We start from the raw sequence: 26,820 nt of genomic DNA, 5'->3' as shown, positions 1-26,820 counted from the left end.
TCAGTGACATTTCAGATGCAAGTTATATCAGAAAAAAATGTTTTCTAGGGAGGAGAACACACTGCAGGAATAAGAGCTGCTGACTGCAGAATACTGGTCCCTTGCAGAGGGAGGGGACACTCCCAGATGCCAACCCTTCAGAGATCCTGAGGGAAGGAAGAATGATGGAGTCTGAAGCAAGCACAGAAAAGCCACTGTAGCCAGAGTGCAAGTGTACATGGGACAGGAATTGGGGCAGCAGCCAGCCCATCCTGCCAGCCCATGCTGGGGACGGACCAAGGCTCACAGCTGCCCACTACACTGTCCCCCACTTGTTGAGGCTGTGCAGTGGAGAGAGCCTCAGCAGTGCCACTCACCAGGTGTGATGGAGGCTGTGGCTAACACTCCCACTCACAGCAGGGCAGAGCTGCAACACCAACACTCCCTGCACTTCCAGCTCCAAGCAAGGAGCAGCAAGTCATGACAGTTACATGCCGTCTTCAGCTTTTCAGGAAAAAGCTTTATTTATTTATAATTAGAAACACCTTGGAGTACACTCATCCCTTTTTGAATAAAGTCTCACTGCAAGGCAACACCCAAGTACAAAAGCACATAACTATAGCCTTCTCCAGGGGCTTCAAACTGGAAAAGGCAGAAGTCCAAGTGCTTGCTAGAATAAGGGGCAAAAAATATACTCTAGTATTGCAGGAAGACACAGATGGGTGACAAGGCAGAAATGAAAACAGGAGGGAGTCTGCCCTCAAAGCACAATATCCACCCTGCAATTAACCACACACATGCCAAGGTGAAAACAACTCAAGAGTTTCCTGACATGGAAGAAAAAGTGATGAAGGGCATGCAAATGCTTTCTGCAAATGCATGCACACAAATGAGGAACATATAAAAAGTCACTTTCCAGCTCTCTACAAAACCCCTTCTGCTCCCAGTTGAGTCAACCTGAACAGTAATTTTCAGTCTGGAGGGCTACTGCCAGTCCACCCACACTGAATCACAGTCTCCGAGCTGAGACAGACTGTTCTCTTCCACCATTTTTGTCCTCTCAGCCAAGACAGAGGGCATTGTCCTCTGCCAGGCAGGTGTACTTTGCTCACCTTCCCTCCAAGGATTGATGTACATACCTGCAAGATGTTTCCTTGCAGTATAGTACAGTAAAGAAGGGAACAGCACTGAGAAACAATGAGTGCAAGAGGTTTAGTCTTCAGTAAACAACAGATACGAAAATTTCAGCTACCTTTTCCCTCAAAGCCACACAATACCAGCTCTCTCCCTGTTCCGGGAACTACCTGGGCCACAATATGGGAACACTTCATTACAGCACAGCAATGGCAGCAGAGGCCCCTGGAACAGAGGAAGGGGTTTTGGTACTTAATCCTGCCCATGCTCTTCTGGTGGGTGACAAAGAAATCAGTTACATCTCACTGCTGAAGATCTGATAGTTCTTGCTTGCCTCTAATCCAGGGATATGCAAAAGAAAAGATGTAAAGAATAAGCATTATGTGTAATAATGCAAACCTGTATGTTTCCTTACAAACTAATCATGAGGTATGCACACACAAACTCCACTAAAGAACTTCGTATTTCTGTCCAGCTGAAAGTACTGTCCCTTCAAGAAATAAGAAAGAAAAACAAACTAGAAAAAATACTAAAGTTCAGCTGAGCTCAGTGCCCCATCCTAGCACCCAGCAAAGGCTGCCCATGGCTCCAGAGACAGTCAGGCAAAGGCATGGCAGGGCTGGCAGCAGCATGTAAGTATAGAGGGGCCCCTTCCACTTCAAGAGGAACTTTCTTTTATCCCTACACAGGCCTCACCAAAGTCCAGGTTGCTGTGTTTCATTTTTCAAATATTTCAGTGATATCAAAAATCCAATAACTTAGTTTTCCTCAATTAAAGAAACATCCAAAATATACCCACAACTTGAGAATCTCTATCTGTGTTATTTCATAACACACAGAGATATATACATAACACATAGATATAGACATCATAAGATCACTACAAAAAGCTACTGCTTGGTACACACAAAGCATGATGTAGACAGCAATGGCCTTGTTTTCACAAAAGCCCACTGAAACTATTATTTCTGAAATATTTTTCCTCTTTACAAAAACATTGTTTTGTTGCAAGACCAAAGGATAAAAATACGCACCACAGCTTGCAATGAACCACACCTCAGTGATGCATGCAAGTCAAACATTAAAACAGTTAAAGCTTCTAGATTAAACTTATACTCAATAAAAATTAACTTTACCAGCATCCCCCACCCTTTCCTTGCTGTGGACCCATAAGCTCACATAAAAGGAACTTCAAAAACTGTCTCTGCCTTTGTTGGGACATTTTTCCTCCACACCTTACACACAAAGCACACCTGAAAGCTGTTTGACAAGTTATTCTAATCTCTCCAAACACATCCCCAAAACGTTTTGAAGAACAAAGACCCAGTTACTTGAATCAGACAATCCCATATGGCAGTACTCAGTATTTACACATAAAATGTTTTGGATTTTTTCATAAACTATTCCCAAATTACATTTAAGATATTTGGAGAGGAAGAGGAAGGGCTTAAAAGCAAAAAAACCCCAAGCCTGCTTAAGTCCTAAGTTTAATTCTCTGAAGCAGCAGTACTCAGGCAGCAGCACGGCAACCTATTCTAAAGCAAGAGCATTAGATAACTCTGAGTAGAACCCCAAACAGCAAAGATTAATTTATCAGAAACCAGAAGAAAGTGTGGGACCTCCCTGCAGCATCTCCCCTTCCCAAAACTCTGCACATCCTGAACAAGTGCTCATTAATTTCCTGCCCTCATGATTATAAACCACACTTCAAGATGTTTCTCCTTCATTTTTAAGGTAAAACAGAATTGTGGGAACTGTAAATAAACATAAGCAAGTTTCACATAAACATCACCTACAAGCTGATGTCAGTCTCATAAAGCCCCAAGTCTTTCATACATGGAGCAACTGGTTGTCATCACTTCTGTAATCCCCTTATTAAAGCTAGGAACTGCAATACTGCAGTTGGAGCAGTACAGCTGTCTGGTGTCCTGAGTCATTAGGACATTTTTGCTCTAAAAGCATCATATATATATGTGCGCATATGTCTACATGCACGTATGTGTATATGTGCACATATGTGTATATATGGACACATGTATCAGTCTCAGACAGAAAAGGCTAAGAGCAACTTGTGAAACTTGACCACACAAAAGAAAAATATTTCATCTGAAATCTAACAGATCCAAGTCTTGCAAGATCCCTCCCACAAAGTTCTGCAGTCACCACCATTCCCAAGGGCCACCCTCAGGAGTCCATTCATGCTGCAGCCAAAGGTCTGCAGGTCACCCAGCATGAACATCCAGAAATCCCATGTCACCAGCAGAGGAGTCTGCACCCACGGGTGAGTGGGGTCTGCAGCCCAGCCCAAGCCAGCTGTGCAGTCACAGTCACGATCTCTGACATGATTCCTAAACCACAGAGCTGCTGGAGTTTCCCCCCACATCCACCGGAGCTGTGCTGGATCACACCACCCCCTTACTGAGTCTCACAAGTCACTGCTCCCACTGCCCACAGGGGGCAAGCAGAACCTTGGGGTCACCTGGGCACCAGAGAGGTTTATCAAGAGGCTCCTACACCACAAGAGAAGTTGTTCACCAAAAGAGGTGTAAAATGGGTTTAATGTGAGAACAAGGCCAGTGTGTTGTGCTGCTGACACTGGATTCCCACCTCTGTGGCCCATACCAGAAGGATCCTTTTGAAGAGATGTGGCCTTATTTTGAGAGGTTGCAAAAGGACTTGCACATTAATCTCCTGGGCAATTCTTCTCTCCCACACCTGAACTGCTTCCATTTTTTTCATTAACCAGTTGGTGAAGGAAACCTAACGAGGCCATGCAGTGCTTGAAGAAAACAGCAGTGCTTCTGTGAAGCTGCATAATCTTATTTCAGTCTCAAAATGTAGGATTCCTCAGACATCAATTTCCTATGTTAATAGTACAAATATGAGAATTGCTGATCAACAATAAAAACCAGATTAACACTCCATACCAGATCCCATATGAATGGATTTAACTCAGCACTGACTGAACAGTAAAGGAAACTGTCAGAAAAAGGGAAGAAGAAACTCTTCTATAAGGTAAACAAATTATGAGATGTGAACTAGCAGAGACAAAAGGTACAATTCTCACTGAGTAACCCAGCATTCCCCTGAAGTTATCAAACAAAAATGCACCCAATAAAACATGGTGGCCAGATCAGACAGAACTTTCGCTTGCAATGTAAACACACAGCTGCGCTGTTCCTAGACTGTCACAAGTTCTTCCAAGAAAATCTACTCAGTCTAAAAAAAAAACAACTCTGCAAAAAAACCTTTCGAGATACACTATTCTAAGTAGTTTCCATTGCATTGCACCCTACACCAGGCTTTTTCTGTCCAAAGTTCAGCTCTATTAACAGATTTTGCACAAAAGCTTCAGCCCTTATTCAAAATTGAGATCTGCTGCTTCAGACTACTGACAAAATAAATTCAACTCCTTATCAATGTTTAATATTCAAAACTAGTCTAGAAAGCATCCAAACATTTTCAAAGTTCATCTCGCAAAATATATAAGCAGAGTTTGGAAAAAGCAACATTCTCATCATTACACAATTCCATTTCAATTCACCAGTTGAAGATGAGATGAGATTAGAAAACTACATGCACTTTTCTGAATTTTCCTGAGGAACAATTAGAGGAAAAAGATCACAAGGCAGAACAGAAATTAAGGGGCAAATATTCAAAATGGGATGGGAGCATGCCATTGCTCAAAAAGGTTTTATTTAAAATTAAGGAACACACTGAGAAATCACTATGAAAGTTTTCTATGCAAAAATCACATCGTTTTATAAAAATTAGGGGCAGAGATATAAATTAGTTGTAATTCATTAGATGCAAACTCAGTGTGTTCCACTTGAAAATGTACAAGATGAGAATATACCAAATTTACACTTCATTTCCTGCATCTTGTCAAGGCCATACAGGTTAGAACACTTTGAAAGGTACAGAGAGGCTCTGAGAACACAGCAGACATACCGTAATTCTCTCAAAAAAATCCATCTTAAATAATACCTGTTTTTACAGGGAAGACTTTTACTGACATAATTCTGCAATTGGTTCTTAAAAGGATAAAAGATTTGCTTATAGAAGATATTAATTTAAGATAATTAAATTATTAAAATCTCTATGTCAAAGACTAAGACAGCTTAATGCTTTCTCAAGAACACTGCTGAAGTTCTCCATTTCTTGAACATCAGGTTAGGGGGAAATCAGAATTAATCTGATTTACACAGACCAAAAGCAGCAGAGCAGCCCTAGACTTTTTGTGCACACAGCCACACAATATTCCTGTTGTTCAGGAAAGCACTATACCCAGCACAACCTCAGGACACAGTGTGGCATCCAAAAGCATTCTGTTCAGCAGCCAGGCTGGGGCAGGAGCACAGCAGCGAGTTCCACATGGAGCCTACGCCATGGCAGGCAGGCCAGGGAGGGAACATTCGCCCAAATACATTCTTCACAAAGTAGTGAAAATTTTTCTTTTGCTCCAAATCTTACCAAATATACAGTTACTACCCCATGCCATTATCCTATTTCTTGGAATTCTTATTTTAACGGTATTGTTAGACATTGTTAGAGGCAAGCAGTGTTACTTGAGAAAAGCCGATTTTCTTCTTAATTTGCACTTGGCAGACACCAAGTCCTCAAATACAAATCAAAACCTGACACACTTGCTGCACCCCTCACATTTGCAGTTACAGTGCCTGGGCGACCCAAACGCGGCTTTGACACAGAGACATCCTGATGTGGCAAGGAGTTCCACTACCTGCTGACCACCAAGCACATACTCCATGTACTTTCTTCAGCCACCAACAGTCTAATGATGCTCAAAATCAGGTAATTAATATAAGTTGAACCTATAATTTTACTGCCTTTTCACAAGCAAAAAAAAAGCAAAATTTGCTTAAAAAAAAACCTGTTGCATGATCCACTTTTCACTGGATAAACTATTTAAACACAGCAACTGGTAACAAAATCCCACTGAATCAGACTTCTCTTCAAGCTGTATTTCTAAAATTTAGAAGGCAAAGTTACTCTTACAAATAAACTTCATGCACAATTGTTCATCTAAAACATGCTTTTATTATTAGTGCTCAGCAATTTCAGGAGCTAAAAACCTATCCCATGCTTTTAGATAACTTCTACTCACTTTGCAGAAATGCCTTATCTCTCGCAACAGTGACTTTTTTTCCTATTCGAATAAACAGCAGAGTGGTTTCTAGGAAGGCCTTATGTGCACTACCTAATGTCATCTCTTTTGCTGATACTATTCCTAGAATTAGTAAACTTGCCTGCAGTTTTCACAGAGGTTTAATACCAACTCAAATTCCACTAGACAGCTTGACAAGATGTTGTTGGAGGTTTTTTGAGTTTGTTTGTTTAGAGGTTTTAAACTACATTTCTAGGACAATATACACAAAAAATTAATTATTCTCTACCTCAAAATATCTAGTGCAAAACTTCATATTTTCATGTTGCAGAAGAAGGAAAAAAAGGCTCTGCTTTTGAAAAGGCATTCTCACAGCAAGTGTGTGAGTACTGCACCTGACCCAAACCACTGAAAACATGGGTAAATTTTAGCCAAAAAATACAAAGTTGTTTGTGTGGCTTCTGAGAGTACCACCTGCTGCAATCCCCTCTGCTACCATGACAAAGGTCAAGAGTCCTCTGTGCCGACAGGGAGGACTATTTCCTGCCTGTGCTCTTGCTGCAATGTGGGCATTACGAACTGTTTGGAAACAAGTAAGAAAGAAAAAAAGCCACTGCAAACACCTCTGCACGCACAGCCCTGCTTTCTGCATCCTGAAAGGACTTGAAATATTTGGGAAGTTTCAGTAGCGCAGAAACTCCTGCAAGGTGTGACACAGCTTCCCAGTGAGGAACAGACTGGTAACAAGAACCCTTCAGCCTGCAGAGAAGTACTGGGACATAATAGGAAATTTTAAAAGCCCGGATTATACCACAGGTCCACACTACATTGTGGTACAACACACTGGACAAGTGTAGGGCAGAGCAGAGCACAATCGTAAGAGGCCTGGAGAAAAAAGATAAGATTTGTTATCTATCCCACTACACAAACCAGAGGCTGCCAAACAAGCTGGTAAAAAAGCAGGGTTCAAAATGGACAGAGGTCTGCATGCAGCATGTCCTGATGGATTGCAGGCTGCTGTGGATACAAGGAGTTTACACAGGATCAGAGAGGCTGGAAAAGCACTTGGACTGAAGAGAAATAAAGAATTATAAAACAGACAAACTACATCAGGCTTAAGAAATCCCCAAAGCTGAAAAAATAAATAAATAAAATCAGAGGCTTGGGTGTATGTTTGTGGGAAGTATACACATCTGCCCTGCTCTTTCTCTGCTGGGTATTGTCTGCTTGCAGGCACAGGTCTGGGGCTTGAGCCAAACTATTCTTAGGAACACAACCAAGAGAAAGGGCAGTGTCACTCACAACTAATGAAACAACTCCCCACTTTTCAAACCACCTTTCCCAAAACTTCCTTTCTACATGAAATTTCACCTGTTGTAATTCATCCCTTCCCTCTTCTCAACCACTTTAGACATCAACACCTGCAAGCATTCAGCACTACCTTTTTCTTTCACCTCTATAGTGCCAAAAATGATTGTCTAAGGCAGAAAGCTACTACACAGGCACATACCCACATAGTTACACAACTGTGCAGGCTCATGTGTGTCTGCACAGAAAAATAAGTATATCTTTGCTATCAGCCACTATCTGCTATCACACAGCCGTGGCATGCATCAGCTTTCCACATTTCCTAACTATTACATTATTGACTCTCCATTAATATCAGGACACCTCAAACCCTGGCTCCCACAAGGGAGGAAAAGAAAGGTTCATATAGGACTGCATGTGTGAATTAACATCTTCTCAAACCCCAGGACACGCCCAAGAACCAAGGACTGCACCTTCAGCTTCCAGGAGTAGTTTGGGACCTCACAAGGACAGAGTTAAACTGACTCTAAATACAGACAACGTTTAATCAACAGCGTCCAACCCTTGTTTAGTGTCTACCTTGTGGAACATGTCAACATTAATATTTCAATCACTCATACCCTCAACAGTGAATCAAGCCTCAAAGTTGCCACCACTTCCAGACTTACCCAAGACCACTACAGCATTTGTTCAACCTGATCTACAGACACAAAAAATAAAGTAACTTTCTCTTGTGAAAGTGAATTGTGCTGCACTCCAGCCTCCACAGGCGTCATTCCTGCAGCTGACAGAACTGCAGCAGCAATGAGGTCCCATGCAGACCTCCCCACCTAGAGATGGGCTCCAAATGCTCTGGAGAATTGGTTATGAATACTACAAGTGATTATCTTCCAAGTCCCACTATGCCTTCTCTCCAATGCTAGAAGACTGCCTCAAACTCAGAGATACCACCTGAAAAAACCCCAAGAATGAACCAACAGTAACACCAAGTTAGTTCCACCAGCTTTGCTGCTTCTGGAGCGAAGTCTCACCAAGAACAGAGTCCACACAACACTAAGTGCCAAGGGATGCTGCACAGGGTGATGCAATGTTTTGCTATGCATTTCTGCATAACTGCTCACACCAAATCTACCAGCCACATGCCTGCAGGAAAATTAACTGACAGGAAAAAGAAATAAAAACTGGAAAAAAAAAAAAATCACATTCCATGTCTAAGAGAGAAGTAAACACTGGGACATGATCCTAACTCAAGAGATACATGTTGGCCCACATTCCTCTTACCAAGATTAATATCCTGGCCTGTGTTCTGACATTTACCTCATCCTTTTCAAGCCATTTAAACCATTAGGACCACTGTATTTATAGCTCACTACCTTCCCTTGCTCCCTGCCATGCGCATATCCCTCCGAAGTGCCTCTACCAGCTTCCTGCCCTACAACCACTCTCAGCAGCCTTTTATCTCTTCCAGGCTCTTATCTGGACTCTGCCAATGGTAGAAGCTTTGATCTCTATCTTACTCTCCACCCCAGCACATTAGGTTTCATCCGTCTCTTTAGTTTCACCTTTAAGTTGTAAGCTCCTTAGGAGAGGGACCAACACATTAGCATTTGCGGCACTATACAGGGACCTCCATCCTGTCTACCTGATCAGGTTCCACAACAAGTAGAGATCATGTCTGGAGAGATCCTGTCTGAAGCTACATGCTTTCATTAAAAGACTGTCATAATAATGAATGAGGTCTGAATGACCTCAAGATCAAACCTGTTAATTTTTTCAGCTCATTTCTAACTGATTTCCTGTTCACCACAATCTACAATTTTAAAACATCTTTTTTCTAAAAACACTTACATACAAATCCCACCCACTCCAAAAAAATACCGCACGGTGAAATATAGACAAAAAGGGCATCCCAAAGCATTTCACACAACAAAGAACAAATGTCGTTAAGGAGCAACTGTACTACTGGAAAAGCAAAGAGCTTACAAATTGTTCTAACAGATTAACTTAAGATTCAAAAGAATTCTATACAGGAAACAGAAATGCCAGTGCTTGTCAATAGCTTAAAATGGGTTTCATACAAATGATGCATCCACAGCTCACAAGAAAAGCTCTTGGGCTAGTTTGCAATCAATATTTATCAATGATGCAACATCTGCTTTACTATCACTAAGAACTTCCTGCTAGCCTAGCGATCTGGGTAAGAAGAAGCACAAGTTCCCAAGAAGTAATTCAGGCTCAGGCTATCCAGCAGGAAAAAAAGTTACATGGAAATTCATCTGGTCAGCAAAAACCATAAACAGAAAGCAAAAAGCAATAAAGCTGGATCTGCATGAGTACAGGAACAGAATCACACTATTCCCTGTGGAAAGAGGGTATCCCTCAACAGTGCCTCAATAAATTCAGAAACCAATTCTAATAGGGTTGTTTTCAGCCTCTTGATACTACTTCCTAAAATTTTCAGAAAAAAAAAAAAAATGGCATTTTGATATTCTCAAGTATTTAAACAAAATTCTGTTCTACTAAAAATGAAATCTTCGTCCAAGTGGGCAGCATATTTATCAGTCTTTCATACCCTAGCAAAAAGGAAGTACTATTCTTATCTATTTCATGTCTTAAATAATAATTCAGTTTGGTATGTATAGAAGTTCATAACATACATATGCTATGAAATGAATACAACCCCTATTTACCTTCAGTAGTAATTTATTAAAGTTTTCAATTTTCTTGAGACACATTAAGTCATATCTTTACCTTGAAACCACAGCCAAATCTCACCTATAGTAATTTCAATATAAGCCACTTCTTTCAAAAATCTTTCTTGGAAGAAAATAAAGATTAGACCTCACATTTAACTCACGAATCACTGGCAGACAAAATACATGTATATACACACACAGGTAGAGTCTCAATGGTTTCCATCCAACCACAGATCTAAATCAACAGAAAAATAATGTTTGGAAATAAGCAACCTCTGGCCCTTAAGATATAGTTCATGACTTGAAGAGGGCAGAAATTCTTGCTAAGCCTACTAACACTGTTGCTACTGGGGTAATGCTACACCTGAAGCAAAATCTCCACAAATCCAAATACTATGTATGTTTAAGATCATTTAGATAAGATACTCAGCAACACCTCTGAAATGCCTTTGATGAGTCAGGCTCCTTTACCTTTGTCTTCTCACTGTGCTCAAGTATGTCAGAAATTCCTTCCTGATCACAGCTCTGCCTCTAAAGTAAATCACAACCCATCTCTAAGCTTGAGTGATGTTCACAGAGTCATAAATCTCCATTTTTCCCTTGTCACTGCCTAAAGCTGCAAGACAATAGTGCAACTTGATCAATAGGATTGTTGTGAATATGTAGAACCTAAATTGAAAAAAGTTAAACAGCAAATTTTCAGAGTGGACCATCAAATAGTTCTCTAGCCAAGTCATGACACGCCATTTAAGGGTGTGTTTTAAGATAATAGGCCATTTTTAAGAGAAAACAGCAGTAACATTACATCCCCAAGCTCCAGAAAACTTGACTCTCTCACAGCTGCCTTCCAGTTTTATCACTCAATTTTCCTTTGAGTTGAAGAATGCCACATTTGATCACAACAGTACCTAAAACAGAACTGTGCAGTTTGTTTCCTTCTTCAGCTCAGAAAAACAAACTTGTCAGTGCAATCAACAGAATTCAGTATGGTTTTGGGAGCACCACAGATCCACAAACAGAGCACACACACGCCAAGTTGCAACACAGTATTACAAGCTCTTTTTAGTGCCACCCAAAACCTCAAGGTATAAATCCTCCTCCAACCAATCAAAATGACAAAAATGTATTAAAGATCCTTTCATTAAGAAAGGCCATACATAGAGAAAAGCAAACCCAAACTCCACCTACTGCTAACATACCTCTGGACATAAAAAACCCTCAAAGAAATACCTAGTGACAAACCACCCCAGTAATCACACGTTGGAACACAACCTCTGGAAAGGTTGCGCACTGCCCACCCTCTGCAACTCCAACCTGCTGCCCCAGCAACAGGGGAACAAGGGGCCCTCAGACATCAAGGGAGGAGGGGAAAATGAGAAGTTGTAGAGGGAAGAGTAAAAGGGTAATAATGCATTTAAGATTTCAACAAACGACTTTAAAATAAAAAACAAAACCCAAAAATTACCAAAAAAGCACTCTGAACCTACGCTGGATTATTCCTAGACCACCCTGCATCCTGCAGCCAATGCTTTCACCTACTAGACAACTACAAGCAAAAGGTTTTAGACTTCCAAAAAGACAAATGTCACGATTAGCTGTAACTATGGATTTAAAGTCCGGAAAGCTGATTTCCAGAATTATTTCAACACTGACTCTAAGTAAGTATTCTCTTTCAATGGCAGGGGAACATTCTTGTCTTAAACTTTCTCACCAAAGTAAAAGTAAAACCGAACTGATTCTTGGCCAAATACGTCATAATTAACTCACTCCCATACCACACACCAAAAATCTCTTCTGCCTTCAGAAGCTCACATACTACTCAAGAAGAAATTCCCTGGGAATTTTCAAGCATAGTTGTAAATTACCCAATGTTATTCAAGTAGCATCTGTTGCAGCAAGATTAAAGTGGTTTGAGTTGTTTGGGTTTTTTTAAAAATTATTATCCCAGCACTACTTCAGAGATGTGGGATACACATCAGCATTTGAATGTGCTGCAACAGAGTTCTTCAAATTATTTTTAAATGGGCCCCTGCCTTAAATATTCTGCCAATACAGAAGAGCCTCAGTTTAAAACAAATTTTAAAACCACTATTTAAAACCCAAAAGGAGTGGTTATTTGCTTCATATCCCATAAATTGCAATTTACTATATTAGGAATAGATAAAACTTTCAGCTTCTGAATTTCTCAGTTTATATCGTTCCTTATATTCTTCAAGATTTTGCATTTGAAACATGGAAGTTACCTGAAAGTATTTGGACAATTAGGAAAATAAATTATGCTTTACAGCTGTTGTTGTTTTCCTTCCTCTCAGCTTCCCAAAGTGTACACAGCACTCTTACCCACTCTAGCATAGGAGAGATTAAAAAGTGAGGAACTATTATATTATAATCCTGCACTTTAGAGAACATCTTAAATAGTATCCAGCATCGTGTTAGAGTATCAGATAAGTATCACAGAGTAGTAGACAAGATTGAAGAGTGGGTGTAAAATAGCCAAGTTGCTATTTTTTAAACTGAACATTACATTTACACTAAACAGCTGTTCTTCGAGTCCAGGGTATCTCTGCAGGTATAATATTTCTAATTAAGACTGAAGAAACTTGTATTACACAGGACTCATTATGCATTTTATTACCATTCTCATTATCCTGCTTAGTTTCTACAAGGCCCAATAACAAGGTATACATTAGCTAAACCCTGTTTGCAGTAGCTTAAGTGTTCTGTACCCCTAGTACAAAATGTCATGACTCAGATTCATGTAATCAAAACTGCAAACCACTTACTTCAATATTGTGTAACAATTTCATGATGAAATTGTTTTGCTAATGACCTCCTTAAACTGCAAGCACAGAAAATCAGGATCTTATATTCTTTTTATCATATCAACATAAAACCTGAGCTCAGCTTTGCCTAAGCCCCAAAAACAAGTTTAATAACAAGTCAGGCCTAGCTACCATTCCAAGTTTGTGCTCTCTCCCTCCTCCATGCATGTCATGAATGGAGAAGGAGGAAAAAAAAGTTTGATTTGCATCAGTGAACCCGAACCAGAAGTAGTTTGGGAATTACAATGAGGGAGCAGTGATGCATTGAAAATCACTCGACCACCCTTGACAGTTTGGAGAACACAGCTGAGTCACAGAACACAATATGCCATTTAAGCAAACAAAAATAAAAACCAAACAATCCAAAGCTGGGAAGTGTTTTCCTTCCAATAAAACCATGGTTCAGGGAGAAGAGATGAAATTCTCTACCTGACAGAGTTTAATACAAATGGGATAGCTCCTTTCTAGGAAGTAAACCGTAAATTTAAGAATTGATTTAGCCACAGAGCACTTTTTCAGGCAGAGAGACTGAAAAAGTGAAATGCAACAAGAAAGACAGCACACAGCTCTGCCGAAGCTCCAAAAGTATTAAAAATATAAATTATCCAAAGGCACACTATGCCTCTTCAGGAGGCAATAGATTTAAGAATGAAGCTTCATTTTCACTACTTAATGGAATATGAAACTGTTCCTCTGGATTACAGAAACCTTTCTAAATATTAAAATAAAAGCTTTATTACCACAGAAACCAATAAGCTGTTTAAAGAATACAGACTTCTAAAATTGTGCTTGCAATAGCTCAGAGACCTGATTTCACACGTGAAAGTAAACAGCTATCCTTATAATCAAGAATTTTAAGTAATTCCTGAGAAACAGATACACACCACAAATTTACAGTACTGCATTCAAGTCTGGCAAGTTGCTTTTAGCCTGGACTATTCCAAAATCGGTTCATCCCTTCATGAGCCCCTACAAGTGACCAGTGTCCACACCCCACCCACCCTCCTACTATATACCAGAAATATTTTACAATGCCTTTATAGAAAATTGTAAGGTCTTGTATAATTTTGTGCCTCTTACTAGTACTAGAAAAATGCTTGATTTCCTGGCAAAGCCCATGTTTTTTGCACAGAGAGTTGGTTTTGCCTCATTTTAATGCATTTCATTTCCAGAAAATCTCAATTCCCAACAAAAGCCAGCAGCTGTTATGCCTCTCACTCCTCTGGAGCTTGTAACAGAAAAGAGAAAAACGCCAAGCGTGGGGCTGTAGATATTTTGCGGTAGCAATAGTACACAAAATGCTTATCATTAATAAAATTTCTAAACACAGTATATCTTGTAAAGTATTTTTCAATGTAATATTTACAATGTACCTGAAAGGAAAACATAGCTGTTCCTTTTGCATCTTAATTCTCTAAACAATTTTACTTTATAACACAGATTTTAGTCATATAAGGGGAATAAGATCAAGTTTAAAATTCTGCTGGTTTTGGAGGTGCTTAAAAAAAACCACAAAAAATCAAAAACAAACCAGCTGCAGCAATTAGTGTCCGTCTGACTGCAGATTTAGGAGACAAATCTTTAAAGTGCTGAAAGACTTACTTTGGAAGAAAGCACTTCTTGGACTAGCAACTTTCAACATCTTCTAAATTTGATTCCAACCAACAAAACAAAGCAGAGGAAAAACAACCACTAAGGCAAACCACACATTTCTGCGCAGCCCCAAGCAGTGCTGCCAGACTCTGAATAGCATGTGAGCTGAGTCAGTTTATACTTTTCACTAAAAAAGCCTATACAGTTTTAACCAACACCTGCAACACCTTCTACCTTTAGAAACTTAGTTTTACAGCAAAACTAGAAAAAAAAAATCCTTCCAGTGCTTAAGACTGTAACTAAAAATATCGAAGTCAGCAGCAGCCTGCCCCCTTAGTCCTTTATCTGTGGACAGAATAGACAAGTATCAATGTCCAACCAGGATTAAATATTTCCTCTTAGTATCCAACAATTATATGTACATTTGTGAAGAGAGGAAAACAACTTCCAACAGAATGGTTTTCTACCAGGAGAGTGAATTACTGTAAGGAGTCCAGTGGGTCACTGGCACCAAAGCAATGACTACTCTTTCAGAGTTCCAGCACAGCACTCACACACATTGCCACTCAGCTGGGGTACATGCACAACACCCCTACTTACTGGCTTTGCTCCCACCATGAGAGCTTATCATTTGAACAGGAGTGTCCTCCCTCTTTCTCATATTTTCTCCCCACCTGCAACACCTTTATTTTTATGCACACTTCAAACTGCATTACCATACTGCTGGGTCACACCACTGACAATCTGAAAGGCAGAAGCCTCCCCTCCCAAGTTTCTGACCTTGAAGACACTGCTCAGAGCCTGCTCTTCCTCAACCACAGGCATTCCTCACCTGCTACACAAAAGGCAGATCCCAGGGCAAGGTTACAGCTCAGCTGAGCCCTAGGTGGTGAATGTGAAGGCCATAAGTTGCCTGAGCCCCCCTCCACAGTGGTCATCCAGGTCCTCAGGCTTCTCCAGAGGACACAAGGATGCTGTGGAGACCAGAGCTAAAAAGGAGCCACCAAATCTTTAAAGAGAAAAAAAACTGAGTTCAGTTTATATGAGATTCAGCTAAATAGATTTGGACAGATTTGCACATTAAAAAAACGCTGTAATATGTATTTCAACTACATTAAGAAGAAACAAGAAATATATTTAAGCCTCAATTTTTGAGGTCTAAACTAAATTTAGCCATTTTCAGCTTTCAAATTACAAAAATTTCAGTTTGGGAAAAAAAAAAAATGAAGAGTCATCTAGCTCTAAGAAGGGGAAAATAGCAAAACAGAAGTGAAGGCAAGAGCTACCATAACTTCAGGACAAGAACTGACAACAGGACATACCATTAATGCTTATGCTAATAAAATTAGTAAAAACTAAAAAAGGCAGATGACAGTTTGATAACACCTTTGACTGCCTAAAAGAGGCACATAAATCCTTTAGGCTCAGGATCACATCCCTTTTCACTGCTGTTCAGTGGTTCAGATGCTGCACTACAACAAAACTGGTTGTACTAGAATAACACTGGAGATTATAAAAAGCACTTACTCAACTCTGAAAACAGTGCTAAGCAGACAATCTAACTCCTATAGTTAAGCAAGCACGAAAGGCAAGTGCTTTTAAAGCTACAAACCTTTTCTTGCAGCGTTACACTTCAGCCCATCTGATCTGCTGAAATCTATGCTTACGTAAGCTCCACCGTCCAAACCCGAAGTACCATTTTGGAGATGGCAAGCTGGCGCTGTAGTACTCGCCTCACAGCTTAGACGGTCATCACGTAAATTCAGAGCAATGTAGTTTAAGCCATTCTGAAATCCAGCTGAGGTATCCCTGGACATTTTGCTTTCCTGACGATCAGCAATGTTCTCATCTGGTTTTAACCAAACGTTGTCAAATGAGGCAGAGCTGTGTCTTTTGCTACCGTCAGTAAAGAAAGAGGATGAGGTCATCACAGTCCCAGCAGAAGAGAACGTTTCAGAACTATGTCTCCTCCTGCCTTGAGGGTCAGCTCGAATCACTTTCGGTCCTATAGGAGGATCAGAGCTAGGGACAGAGAAGCTACTGCTACCAGCATATCTATCAACAATGCAGAGTCTACTAACGATGGAAGATGGACTATCCATCTTTACAGCATTGTCAGATTCAGTGGCAAATGGCCTTGGTGGTGTTGCTGCTATGTTGAACGTCATCTCGGTGTAGTCATCAGTCCTGTTACTTGCCGTGCTAACACAAGCAGCACCAAATGAAAGCCTGGAATAGTCAGGGTTTGGCTGGTTTCTAGGAATACCGGAACTTGCATAAACTGAAATATCTGTAAGAGAGTTTGACAGCTCCTTCACTGCTTTTGGTGACTGCACATCCAAGTCAACACTCATGTAATCAGAGAGCGGTGACTGTCTATGGTCACTACTTGAGCCTAGAGATGATGGAGATCCTTCTGCAGATAAGGAATACGGTGTGTTACTCGCCTTTTCATTAAAATCAATATTTATGTATTCACCAGGACTCGCTGGCTCAGGTGGAACTGTACGATCATACATTCTAGGGATGGTATTACTCCCTCTTGTACCTAGGGGCAGTCGTGTGGGCCTGGTAGCCCTGTTCTGCAAAAGTCCTTCATCTGAACCTTTCAACATTGGCAATTTAGAGATGCCATTAGCCAGAGTATCACTGCTGATCTCCTTTACATTTTCTGGTGCACTATACAAGAGTTTTCCAGGAGAAGACATTGGAACATATTCACTGTGGTCACCATTTTGTCCTGATAATGCCTTAAAGCTTCGGGGCAAAGAAAAATATGAACTAAAACCTTTGGAAACAGATGTGGTATGAATATAATTTGAATCACTGGGGTGCTTTGGAACTGAATTACCAGGTGACATATCCATATACTCGTTGTTTATAACCTTCTCATTACTTCCTTTAGAAGCAAATCCAGTTAAAGGACTTCGTACAGGTGAAGAGCTGCCCTTCGGAAACATCATCATATAGCCTCGAGAATCAACCTGAGATGGTGACCATGAATTGTTAATCTGCTTTGGAACAGACATGCTTTTAGGAGTCATTGGCAAATAATCACTGGTGCTGGAAAGAGAAGATGTAACTCCTGGCATCATTGGCATGTACCCATCATCCCTGGCTTTACTCCTGCTTTGGTTACACATGGAATCAAGGTTAGTGTCACTGTACTCCAATTCACGGTTATCTTTCAATTTTGGTATTTCAGAATAAAGTAATCGTCCATGATTTCCTGCAGAATCTTCATCCAACAAAGCTGTAGTTTGTGTTGTCTTCTGCTGCACTACTACAGAAGTTGGCTTTGTTAGAGAGTACGTTCTTTTCCTGAAACATTTTTCAGCTTCCATATAATCATCTCTTGAACCATCATCTCCCTGATGCTTATTCATGGACATATACTCACTCAGACAGTTCTCCTCTCTGATAGGTGGTGTGTTTCCCAGCGAATCTGGTGTATTACTCCTCACCCGAAAGTACCTGAAGTCTCCAGGGCTGGAGCCATACTCATCAGAGGAGATGAATCCCCCATCACTTGGGGAACCACAAACAGATGAGCTAGAAGGCCTGGTCAGCATGTCTGAAGCAGAACCATGGCCACTGCTGGAAGAGACACTGATGGGACTTGTGGTGGAGGGAAAATGAGAAACGGGCAGCGAAGCAGACCTGGTGTGGTAAGATGAGCTGAAAGCAGCTCTCATATACCTTCCACTCCCTTCTTGACGGCCCAGATTCATCCTTGCAGTATTCAGGTGGATCAGGCTCCCCGTCACTGACCTAAAAGGTCTAGTCATGGTTCCTTCTCCTTCACTGGATGTTCTGAAACGATAGGAATTGTTGCTTTTGGTGGTAGGAGGAGTCCCTCCAGCAACACTCTCAGTTCTAGATCTTCTCTGCAAGCCTGTCTGGCTGGGGGGTAGGTTGCCCAAGTGCCTCCTAGTGGTGATGAAGGATATGGGATTCGTACCACTGCCACCACCGGAAGACTGGCTCTTGCTTCGGGGTCTGAACTCTGCAAAGGCCTTTAGAGCTTTCATGGTATCCAGAAAAGTCTCGTGCATATTTTGGGCAACAACCGAATCATCCACTTGCATCCAGAGTTCTCCAGGTCCAATAGAGGCAGACCTGCCCACTTCAATAAAGAAGAAGTTCTCTGAGTGCCCGCAGCGGCGAATGTTCATAAGCTGCAAGTGAACAGAGGGCACCTCCGAGTTCAGCTTGACAAGGTGGATGGCCTTGCTGGAAAGGCACAACCTATACACTCCAGTGAGGTTCTTCGTTTGTCCCAAGCCTTTGGGCTTCACATTGACCTGCCACACCTCCTTGAACACGGTGCCAGGCCTCAGGGTGGCCCCGTAGTGCTCATCATCCTCATCTACCTGCTGATCAGCATGGTCCTCCTGCTCCAGAAAGCCCCTCTTGCTCTGATTCATGAGCTCGCTGATGGCCTCGTACCAGGCCTCCTGCTCGGCTTCGTTCTCGGCCAGCATGGCGAAGTACTCATCCTTGGTGTACAGGGCGATGATGTGCTTGTGCTTAGCGTCGGCCCGGCGGCTCACGGTAAAGCACTGGTAGAGGGGGATGACCCGCTTGGGTGGGGGGCAGCACAGCGCAGCCGCCCCGCCGGCCCCCGCCGGCCGCAGGCTGCTCTTGAACTTCTTCTCACTGTCATAGTACTCCAGCCGGGCGGGGGCCAGATGGCTCTCGGCCCGCAGGACGAAGTAACGCTTGTGCCCGTGCTTCTGCTTCCGCAAGTACCCGCACTTCCTCACGTCTTCGCCGGCGCTGCGGCCCGCCGAGGGGGGCTGCCCGCCGCGACCCGCCGAGGGAACGGCCCGGCCCGGTGCGGGGGTGGCCTCGGGCGCCGGGCACAGCGAGGCGCTGGGGGAGCGCCGCAATAGCAGCAGCAGGTGGTGCGGCTGAGGAGACGGGCAGCGTCCGCCCTCGCCCGCCGCCGGCTCCCCCTCGCCCGCCGCCGCGCCGAGCACGCCGGGCTCCTGCTGGGGCGCGGCTCCGCCTCCCGTGTGTTGGGTGCCCGGCTCCTCCTCGCTGCTGCCGCCGCCGCCGCCGCCGCCGCCCGGGCCATTCATCCCGCTCGCCATCTTAGGGGCCACGCAGGGTCCGATGCCGCCGGGGAAGGGGCACAGAGCGGGCAGCGGGAATCCGCGCTCACCGGAGCAGTGCCCCGTGCATGGGAAGCGGGCGTTGGCTTCTGCGCCCCCAGCCGAGTTCACGCTTCCGCCAGTCGCTCCGGCCACTCGCACTCACGGGCGGCAGCGGCGGCGGCAGCAGCAGCGCGGCGAAAACATCATGTGACGCCGTGGAGGGCGGAGCGCCCAGTGCGCTGGGCGAAGGGGCAACGGCGAGACGACCGGGCCGCGCACCAGAGTGGCAGTGGCCGAGCCAATAGGAAACGGCAGTCCTTCTCCAGCAAGCCAATCAGCGGGCGGAGCAGGGAGGAGGGGCAGGTTTCGCTACGCCCTGTCCGGGCAGGTGGGGCTACGGCGGACGGGCAACGCGGCGGACCAATGGGAGGCAGTGGCCGTCCCGGGCTGGCCGCGACCTGCAGAGGTGTTTCCTGTGCTGGAAAAAGAGGAGGGCCGATTGTGATTGGCAGGAGTGTTGAGCGGTCGGTCCGACAGCCAATCTGCGCCTCACACACACAGACGGGGGAGGCAAGGCCAGGGAGTTATGTATTCGGCGGCGAGAGTAAAGAGGAAAGGGGGGCCTTGAGAAGATGGGCAGGCTGCTTGGATAATCAGCGCAAAGCCCCGGCTGACGAGCACTACCGGCTGACGTTGCGTTCTCCAGGTTCCTTCGGGGCGGGACTCGCCCCTAGCGCGCGGGGCTGGCGGCGGCTGCCATTGGCCGGCGGGGAGGGCGCGCGAGTGGGGGCGGAGCGCGCGCCCCGAAGGAAGTAAACAACCTGCCAGTGCGCAAGTGCCGGGGTTGGGTGTGGGCGCGAAGGTCGGCGGTGGGCGTTGTGCTGTCGCTCCTGTCTCCGTACAGACATCAGGGTTTTGCCTCACTGGCCGTCTCGGACCCCATACATCTTCTCAGCCTTCAGAGCCCCCTCAAAGCCCTCACAGATTCTCTCATAGCCTCCGCAGCACCCTCAGAACCCTCACAGCCCTCATAGCCCCCTAAGCTCTCAGAACCCCAAAGACCTCCTCACAGCCCCCTCATCCCCCACTTCCTGCGCTGGCAGAAGCAGCGCGGTGTTGGTGGCTTGCAGTGGGTTGTTTGTTTCCGATGCACTGATGTAACTTGTCTCAGGTTTGGGATTGCCCGGTGCCAGTCGCAGTGGGGTTTTAGTGGGGTGACAGTCGTGTTAATCTTGTGACTGCTGTGCAGTCCATTGCTTGTGGCATGCGAGTAGGCCAATGACATAATTCCTAGGGTTTAAGTCGAAATACGAAGAGTGAAGAGCAAATTAATTCTGTTTCACAGTTAATGGGCACTTGTGTGCCGTAAAAATCTCTGCTCCATCTAGATTAATTGTATCAATAAAATACTGCGCTGGATGTTATTACATGTACGGCTCTCCCACCATTTCAGAAGCAATGTTGGAGGGCAGGGAGCCACTTCCAGTCCTCTGCCCACTTCCCCAACACTTTCTTCGTCTGGTAATTAATTCCTCCTTTTGCCAGCTGGCCTATGTCCTCACAGAGAACGCTGTCCAACGTCAGGTCCGTTACAGCTCAGAACCCAAGCCATGTTCCTGTGCTGTGGTGTGGGGGTGCTTAAACTGCGGCAGGGCAGGGTGTTGGCCACGGAGGCTGTTTCTGGTTCTCACTCTTAAGAAAAGCACCTCTGCCAAAGGTACGTTTTATTTTAGTTAGGGATTTGTGTGTACCAGTCATGTCAAGTGTAAAAGTAATCCTTTTCCTGTAATACAACAGCAAAGATCATTTCCCTAGCCAGTAATTTTGACCACAGGTCTCTTTACTTTCTGTCTTGATTTGCTTTCAACGTCATTCTTGGGCTACATCACCTATGATTCATTATGAGATGACAACTCTCAACAATTCCTGACACCAACTCCCATCACCCACTTATTTTATTTTGGGATAAATAGCTCTATGTTTTCTTTCATTCTGCGTGTCAGATATGTAATTTGTCCCAGAGGTGAGGGATGGAATGTGTTGGGTTTGCTGGCAGAGGCAGTGTGGTGTTGGTGACATGCAGTGGGTTATTTATTTCAGTAGGTGTGGGTAGCTGGGCGTAGAGTCTACACGGGTGGCTTCTGAGAGGAGCTGCCAGAAATTTCCCCTACGTCCAGTAGTATAGCCAGTGCCAGCCCACGCGGTGCTAGCGCCTCAAGGATAATGTATTTAAGAAGGGGCTATTTATGTATTTAGTTAAATGTATTTAAGAGGTGTGATTATGGGTTTTCTCTGGTGGTCGTCCCTGTTTCCATCTCAGGGAGGGAAGAGCTTGATTCCACCTTTCTGGAACTCCCTGATGCTCCTTAATCTCTCTCCGCACGCAGCACCACCGCGACAGCTCGCTCCGCTCCTCCCGCACTGCCCCCCACTCCCTGGGAGAGGCTCTGCAACCTGGGCGGCGGCTTGTTCCCATGGCAGCTCTGTCGAGGGGCCACGGCCGTTCTGGCGGGTGCGAGGACGTGGCTTTGTACCCGTCCCAGTGGGAGGGCGCCGGGCGGCGGCCGGGAGCGCCTCCGGACCCGCGGGGGGACGGACGGATGGCGCTCCCGTCTTGCCGCTCCCGGAGCGAGCTTCAGGGAGTGCACCTGGCTGTGGAAATGCCGTGAGCTCTAGAGAGCCCGCAATTTCCGCTTCTGAAAGGCGCGGTGAAAATACTTTTGTCGGTCTGTAAGGAATTATTTTAAATGTATATAGCGTGACACCACAGACATCTCGGACAACATACATACTAAATGCGCTTCTTTACAGTTTAACGTCATTAGTAAAGAGTGGTTGCCTTTTCGTTAGTATATGTGAGACTGGTTTAATTGCAAAAGGAATTAGTGCCCAGTGCTTTGGTGCCTCTCACAAAGTCAGTGCTTGCTTTACACACTTGAGAATGCAGGGTGAGGCGGGTCTGTTCCAAGATGGGACAAAATGTGGCCATGTCCGTTCGGAGCAGCTCAGTGAGAAATTGTAACTCAGAGGCATCCTCTGAGTCATATTTCTCCTGAACTGTAATATTGCACAAGTGGGGAGTGTGCCATCAGACTCTGCCGGATGGAACACGTTCCTTCCTTCGTGTCCAGCCAGCTTCCTGTGCTGACACAGAAGGGAGCAGAATGACGATTATGTTTGCTTCTGACCCAAATTCCCTCCACTTCTCCACTTACTCATGGAAGGAAATTATTTCTCTTCGAGGTTGGCTCATTAATTTAGTGCCCTTAGCACAGCTTTGAGGAAGGGTGGCATAGAATGCAGGAATGCCTTACTACTTCCATGTGGAACTCTGTAACCATCAGATGTCCAGAGTATAGTTTATCTGCTGATGTGTAGGTAGATGAGACATTTTACTTACTTGTCAGCTCTGAAACTAATGCTCATTCCTTGGGCACTCACTTTTCATCCTATAGGAGACAAATCTGTCACAGTGAGAAACAATATCAGCAACACATGCATGAATATACTTGAAAAGGACCATTCAAGTTTGATTCCCAGTAGACTTGGCAATAATCACCAATATGATTAGACAAATCTGAGTTCTTATGAATTTTTAAGCAAATTAGTTGCACTCACATGGAAACAAACAAAAATAATTTTTTTGTCAGTTAAATTTAAGAATTAAAACTAGTATAATCAAACAATCAGCCAATCAGTAAATTAAGCTCTGCAATGACTTCTAACAGATTCAGGCAGCAGGTTTTGCAGATGAACAGTGATTTACTAGTAAATAAAATTGAAATTGAAGTACTCATTTGTTAATATTAGATCAGCTATCAATGCAAAGGTCCATTATTCTTTATGTTTAAACAGGTTAATGATTCTGGTATCCAATTAGGAATCAAGCACTGAGAAGTCCTAATTTGTTAGTGTCCTGGTTTGAAGGACAGGTGTCTGCCAATAAAGGCAGAAGTTTTCCTTTGAAATAGAGACTTTAATTCCACTCCCCCAAGAATTATAATTGTTTGAATCAAAGACTCTGAGGCAGAGATAAGGGGGTAGGAATAACAGCTCTTTTACTCATATATTTAACCGTACAAGCAGAGATAACAGCAGTTGTTAAAATGACCAACAAAACAGAACAGATAACTCGGTCCCAGTCCTTTCTTTAGCTGCAGGCACACTCTCTCTGCACTCGGTCCCGATGCTGCAGCCGGAGCAAAGCCCAGCAGCTGCAGAGAGCAGGTGGGAGCGGAGGCGGGAGGGGGTGGCAGCGGCCATGCCGGTCTCACAGGGGAGCGGCTGGAGGGGGCAGCTCCTCGCTCACCGTCTGTGTCCAGGTGATTCGCTGTGTCCACAGGGCAGATGCAGGGCAGGTGATCGCAGAGGGTCTGGCTCTCCTGCATTCATCTGCGTGGCTTCAGATGGGGGGGTGTCCTCCGCTGAGCCCACCGGAAGCACGAGTCCCCTCTGGAAGCACAGGAGCCCCTCCTGAAGCCACTCCTACCTAACCCTTTTATCTAGAGTCGTCAAAGGTCTTGGGTGTAACCTGGCCAGCTCCATTGGCATGATAATGGGAAAAATTCTTTAAATTGACACAGTAATAGAAAAACACTCAACCACCAACATTATCCACCCGAATTTTTTCCATGCCAACATGCTACAGCAATTAAAACTTTTAAATCATATACATACATGCAGTTACAGGCACAGTATCATAGATAGTTCACCCTAGAACAAGGTCTCCTTGGGGTATGCATCAGGTCTCTCCATCCTTTTGCATCACCCACCAAGTGCAACCTGGTCCTTGTGCGAAAACCACCCCACGAACAGGATTGTCTTTGCTGGAGGCAGAGTTCACCCAAACTCTTTTTCCTAACATGCCTCTCAGGTGTACCACTGGGACCTTATCTCCATATGGTGTTCCCAAGGGCTCAGATTGGGCAGGGCCTGCTCAGTTAGTGGAACCTCGGGTACTCACTAACCATGTGGCCTTTCGTAGATTGATCTCCCAGTTTTTGAAAGTCCCCCCACCAAGTGCCTTTAAGGTGGTTTTAAGCAGACCATTGCACCGTTTGACTTTCCCAGCCGCTGGTGCATGGTAGGGAATATGGTACACCCACTCAAGGCCATGTTCTCTAGCCCAGGTGCTTATAAGGCTATTTTTGAAAAGAGTCCCGTTGTCTGATTCAATTCTCTCAGGGGTACCATGCCTCCAGAGGACGTGCTTTTCCAGGCCCAGGATGGTGTTCCAAGCAGTGGCGTGAGGCACAGGGTAGGTCTCCAAACACCCAGTGGTGGCTTCCACCATGGTCAACACATAGCGCTCGCCTTGGCGGGTTTGAGGCAAGCTGTTCAACTGCTTAATGCTCTCTGCTGCTGCAGCAGCTATTCCAAAAGCTCACCTGAACCCCTTTGGGTCTTTGTAGTAGCCGTTCCTGAGGAAGTCTATGCCTAGAATGCACGGTGCCCCTGGGCCAGTTACAATTGGATGTTTCTGCCACCCCTTCACTGTCAGGCTAATCTCAGCTTCCAGCAAAGTGAATTTCTGTGATCCCCCTGTCACCCCAACAATGGAAACAGGTACCTTCCCCACATGTTCTAATGGTATCAAGGTGCACTGTGAACCAGTATCAACTAGCACTTCATGTTTCTTTGGCTTTGATGTGCCAGGCCATCGCACCCACACTATCCAATAGATCCTGTCATTCCATGCCTCTCCCTGGCTAGAAGCAGGGCCCCTCTAGCCCTGGTTATTATTTCTTTCCTGGGCATACATAGTGGAGGTTCCTTCCAGGGGATCTGACACATCATCCTCCCTTCTGGACCTTGGTTGTGGGAGGCCAAGGCTACCTTCATTTTAGCGCGGTTCCCTTGGTTGGCATTTCCCTCCCTGAGTTGACGCACCCGTGCTGCCAGGACAGAAGTGGGTTTCCCATCCCATTTTTCCATGTCTTCCCCATGGTCTTGCAGGAAGAGCCACAGGTCAGCTCATGGGGTGTACCCTCTCTCCCTAGCTGGGGAGCACTGGGTTCTAGATTTGGGGCCTGTGACTCGCACTGGTGCTGCACTGATCTTCCTTATCTCCTCCCTTATCTCCTCCCTCATATTCCTCATCCTATCTTGGACCTCTTGGAGGTCCCTGGCCACGGCAGAGACATTGGCCTGCATTGGGCCATTCAACATACTCTCGAAATTTCTGAGTTTGTTAGCAACAGAACCCACTGTCTCTTGGTGGTTATCAGCATTGATCATTGCAATGAAGGTGGTATATTGAGATGGCCCCAGGGTTGCCAAATTCCACAGCATCTGCCCTGTGCACCTGACCTTGTCAGGGTCATTGTCATGCTGTCCATCCCTCCCAAAGAGTACCTCTAATACTGCCACTTCTCTCAGCTGCTGGATCCCTTCCTCAAGAGTCTTCCAGCACATTCTACAGTGGTGGTCCTGCATTCTCTCTTTGTGGATAAACCTCTCTCTCACACTCGTTAAAAGCCGGTCCCAGAGAGAAAGGAGGCCTTGCTCCCTTATGAATATCTGGTCCACACCTGAGTCCTGGGTCAAGGATCCCAAATTCCTGGCCTCAGTTCCATCCAGTTGTACACCTGTTCCCGTAAGATCTCAGACCTGGAGTAACCAAGTTGTAAAAGGCTCACGGCCCCGCTGTACAATGTTTTTTCACAGGTTACGGAGACTGTCGTATGAGAGGGACTCGGTGATGATCACAACCTCTGGCTCCCTTGCTGGTTGTGAGGACCCTCCTGGCTGATCCCTATTATCGAGGTGCCTCGTTTTAATCTTAGATTTTCTAGTTTCCACAGGGGCAACTGCTGCTGGCTGTGGCTGTCCCTGTGATCCAGCTGGAACCTGGACAGATACAACATCTACGGGTCCCACTGCAGCACCATCTGACTCTCCCTATTTAGGGCAGGGGGAGGGTTTCTCACCAGCTGGAGAAAAGTGCTCCTTCAACATCTGGCTGTGTTCCTTTAACATCTGGCATTGCTCCTTCAACATCTGGCCTATATCCTTCACTAGAGCCCCACCTACTTTGCTGTGGGGCAGCATCCCTAGTCCCTGGG

At 44.6% G+C, this 26,820-nt stretch overlaps 1 protein-coding gene across 1 annotated transcript in view; it reads right to left on the bottom strand.

Annotated features, from left to right (window-relative positions):
• Window positions 1-25,643, bottom strand: part of IRS4 (insulin receptor substrate 4) — a 28,073-nt gene extending 2,430 nt beyond the window's left edge. Inside the window, exon 1 of the mRNA XM_056491631.1 lies at window positions 16,270-25,643. Coding sequence (XP_056347606.1) covers window positions 16,270-19,753 — 3,484 coding nt within the window. The 5' untranslated portion in view covers window positions 19,754-25,643. The remainder of the gene's footprint in view (window positions 1-16,269) is intronic.
• Window positions 25,644-26,820: the final 1,177 nt, after the last annotated feature.

This window comes from Oenanthe melanoleuca, chromosome 4A, assembly GCF_029582105.1.
Source record: "Oenanthe melanoleuca isolate GR-GAL-2019-014 chromosome 4A, OMel1.0, whole genome shotgun sequence".
In the NCBI taxonomy this organism is placed as follows: Eukaryota; Metazoa; Chordata; class Aves; order Passeriformes; family Muscicapidae; genus Oenanthe; species Oenanthe melanoleuca.
The sequence above is the reverse complement of the archived record's forward strand: the minus strand, read 5'-3'. Positions and strand labels throughout refer to the sequence as shown.